Raw genomic sequence first — 3,331 nt, 5'->3', positions numbered from 1 at the left:
CCAATCCCTTTTATCCAGGCTATCATCGGTGTTTTTATGGTCTCTTCAAGTAATTCCTCCTTTAACAATTTTGTATAAAATTTCTGAATTAGTTTATCACTGGAGGAAAGCCAGATTTTATCAATTTCATTTAAACTGGTGTAAAATCCTACTTTTTTGTCTTCATTATATCTTGATTTTAATACATTTTTTTCCCACCAGGATAAATTTATGTTTTGCTTTTTTAATACCTCCTCTGATTTTAACTCGGCTTTTTAATCTAATAGTTTGCCGTATGTTACTTTAATGTTCCCTGTTATTAGTGACAGCTTGGTAAATGCCTGTATCGGGGAGACCCACATCGGTATTTTCATGTAATTTTTGTTTTTTATTAAGTTCCAAACTTTCATAAGGGAACTTCTTTTTTTTTGTAATCATTTTTATTAATTTTAAATTAAAGCACAATACAACGTAATACAGTGCATCCGTCTACAAGAATGTATGTATGTATGGAAATTAGAGTGAATTTTATCTTTTCCATACCATAGGTACGTATGCCAACCCATTGCAAGATCTGATCCTTCTAAAGCTAGTGTTCTTTTATCATCCAGCTCCACCCACTCTTTAATCCAGATCATTGACGCTGCTAGATAATAGAGTTGCCAGTTAGGTAATGCAAAACCTCCTCTTTTTTTTACTGTCCTGGAGATCTTTTGTTTTTATTCTCGTTTTTTTCGATTGCCATATGAATTTTCCTACAGATTTCTCTATCTCCTTAAGAAATTTATAGTTTTTAAGTACTGGTAAGTTTTGTGCAAGAAATAGGAACCTTGGAAGAATGTTCATTTTTATAGTCGCTATTCTGCCCAGTAATGAGAGATGTAATTTATCCCAATAGTTTAAGTCTCTCTTTATATCTTTTAAAAGTTGTACGTAATTGCGTTCATATAACGTTGAAGTGTTATTTGAAATCCTTATCCCTAGATATTTCACTTCTCTATTAATTTCTATTCCTTCCTGGCCCTTTCCTTCCAGATGGCCAATGTGGAGCCCGTGGCAGGTGGTAACGAAACGCAGGTGATGGAATTCATCTTCCTCGGCTTCTCTGGAATCACAAGGGGCCACACCTTCCTATTTCTGGTCTTCTTAGCAATCTACTTGGCTACCGTAATTGGGAACACCACGATACTCACCCTGATCCAGCTGGACTCCCGCCTTCACACCCCCATGTACTTTTTCCTCAGCCACCTGTCCTGCTTGGATATTTGCAACTTATCCGTCACTGTTCCCAAGATCCTGGCAAACTTCTTGAGCCAGAAAGCAGCCATTTCATACAACCAGTGCATGGCCCAGATGTTCTTCCTGATGACCTTTACAGGAACAGAGTCCGCCTTGCTGGCCGTCATGGCCTATGACCGCTATGCTGCCATTTGCCAACCACTGCACTACAGTAATCTCATGAGCAGCCAGGTCCGTGTCCCTCTGGCCATTTTTTCATGGCTCTGGGGCTTAGTGGACTCGGCCATTCACACTGCCCTGACCACCAATGTGTCCTTCTGTGGGGCCAACCAGATCAACCACATATTCTGTGATGTTCCACCGCTCCTTAAAATCGCCTGCAGTGACACCTACATCAATGAGATGGTCCTTCACACAGCCAGCATCTTTGTGGGCTTCAGTCCATTCCTACTTGTCGTTGTCTCGTACGTCTACATCGTGTCTACAATCCTGCGGATCCGTTCCAACACTGGCCGGCGCAAGGCCTTCTCCACGTGTGCTTCCCACGTGGTGGTGGTAATAATCTACTTTGGGATGATCAATCTGAACTACAACCGCCCCAGTGCTGGCTACTCCTTGGAGATCGACACCCTGATCTCCACACTCTACTGTGTCCTCACACCCCTTCTGAACCCTCTCATCTACAGTTTCCGCAACGAGGATGTGAAGAAGGCCCTGGGCAAGGCCCTGGGTAAGGAATACGCTTCCCCAGCCAAACAGTGAGAGAACAGCTGGACCAAGATCCCAGGCCACACTAACATCCAGTTTCCCATCTTCCCCTCCCTCCGTCTCTGGGTTGCTCAGCTGCTATGCCCCATATGGTGAATGGCCACATACGGATCCGGTATTACACCTTAGGCAGAAGTCTTAACTTCCATATCTGCCTGTCTGGGTGCGTTAACTCTGTAAAAATCAACGGAGAAGGTGGACTTTGAGATGAGCCTGCAAAAAACTTCTAGAGTGAGAGGTGCATCATGCAGAGAACAGCTGGATTGTAGCCCAATAGCACCTTAAAGACCAAGAAGACTTTTGGGGGGTATGAGCTTCCAAGAATCCAAGTTTCCTTCCTCAAACTCTGAAAAGCTCATGCAGCACAAACCGTGTTGGGCTCCAAGGTGCTACAGGACTTGAACCTCCCTATCAAGCCAGTTCATGACACAGTCTAAATGTAGCCTTGTTTTAGAAGTGTGAATCTAATCAGGATTTGAACCCAGTAGCACCTAAGCAACCAATGAGATTTTTGGTGTATGAGTTGTTAAGGGATGTGCTTATAATTGTATTTTATTTGTATTGTGCTGGCGTCAGTAGAATCCCTCTAGTTAGATCTTTTGTTCCCGCATTCTTCATTGAGAAGGTCAAACTCTCTTCTGGATCAGATAAGTATAACCGTTACCCTTTTCTGTGTTCCCATCCAATTAGTTAAAGGTTATTATTTTCTACACTGATTGCTTTCCATTCCTATTGCATCTAAAGGAACTTGTGAGTGTGTGTGAGTGAATCTGTTTGTGTATGCCTGTGAATTCAACTATTATTCACTAAAGAGAACAACTTATTTTATAAACACTCAGTCGTGTTGTCTCTTTCTTGGGGGAAAAGGAGTCTCCGTTCTGATTCTGCTCTCTGTATACACTGGTTAAAAGAACCCACGAGCCCACGTCGTACATAAGACGGATTTGGGCTAACGGATTGATCTCCCAAAAAGGATCTCAGTCCTAAGAGAGTTCGGATATCTTTACATTGCATTTTAAAGAGCAGTGCTCGACATTTATACTGTTGAGGGACACCTTTAAAAGAACAAGAAACTATAAAGGTGATCAGTGTTAATTATTATTATTGCACCAAGTTCCATCCACAATTGTAAACCAGATTCTTCTGAAGTTTAGTCTACGCATAGGATACAAGAGGGGAAGTGGTAGCGTGGGTCCTGCCCTTCAAAGAGCGAGGGGGGGGACAACATTGCATTCTTTCATAAGAACATAAGATAAGCCAATGTTGGATTAGGCCAATGGCCCATCCAGTCCAACACTCTGTGTCACACAGTGGCCAGAAATACCAGGGGGCATCAGAAGGTTCA

At 42.5% G+C, this 3,331-nt stretch overlaps 1 protein-coding gene across 1 annotated transcript; it reads left to right on the top strand.

Annotated features, from left to right (window-relative positions):
- The first annotated feature begins 1,014 nt into the window (after positions 1-1,014).
- Positions 1,015-1,980, top strand: LOC107124884 (olfactory receptor 5V1-like). The gene has a single exon (XM_015428386.1). The coding sequence runs from the start codon at positions 1,015-1,017 to the stop codon at positions 1,978-1,980; it is 966 nt and encodes a 321-aa protein (XP_015283872.1).
- Positions 1,981-3,331: the final 1,351 nt, after the last annotated feature.

Source organism: Gekko japonicus, unplaced genomic scaffold (assembly GCF_001447785.1).
Source record: "Gekko japonicus isolate JY-2015 unplaced genomic scaffold, Gekko_japonicus_V1.1 scaffold6547, whole genome shotgun sequence".
Taxonomy (NCBI): domain Eukaryota; kingdom Metazoa; phylum Chordata; class Lepidosauria; order Squamata; family Gekkonidae; genus Gekko; species Gekko japonicus.
The sequence above is the reverse complement of the archived record's forward strand: the minus strand, read 5'-3'. Positions and strand labels throughout refer to the sequence as shown.

Excerpts from the sequence above, each read along its gene's own strand:
- LOC107124884 (XM_015428386.1), top strand. The coding sequence starts at position 1,015 with ATGGCCAATGTGGAGCCCGTGGCAGGTGGTAACGAAACGCAGGTGATG.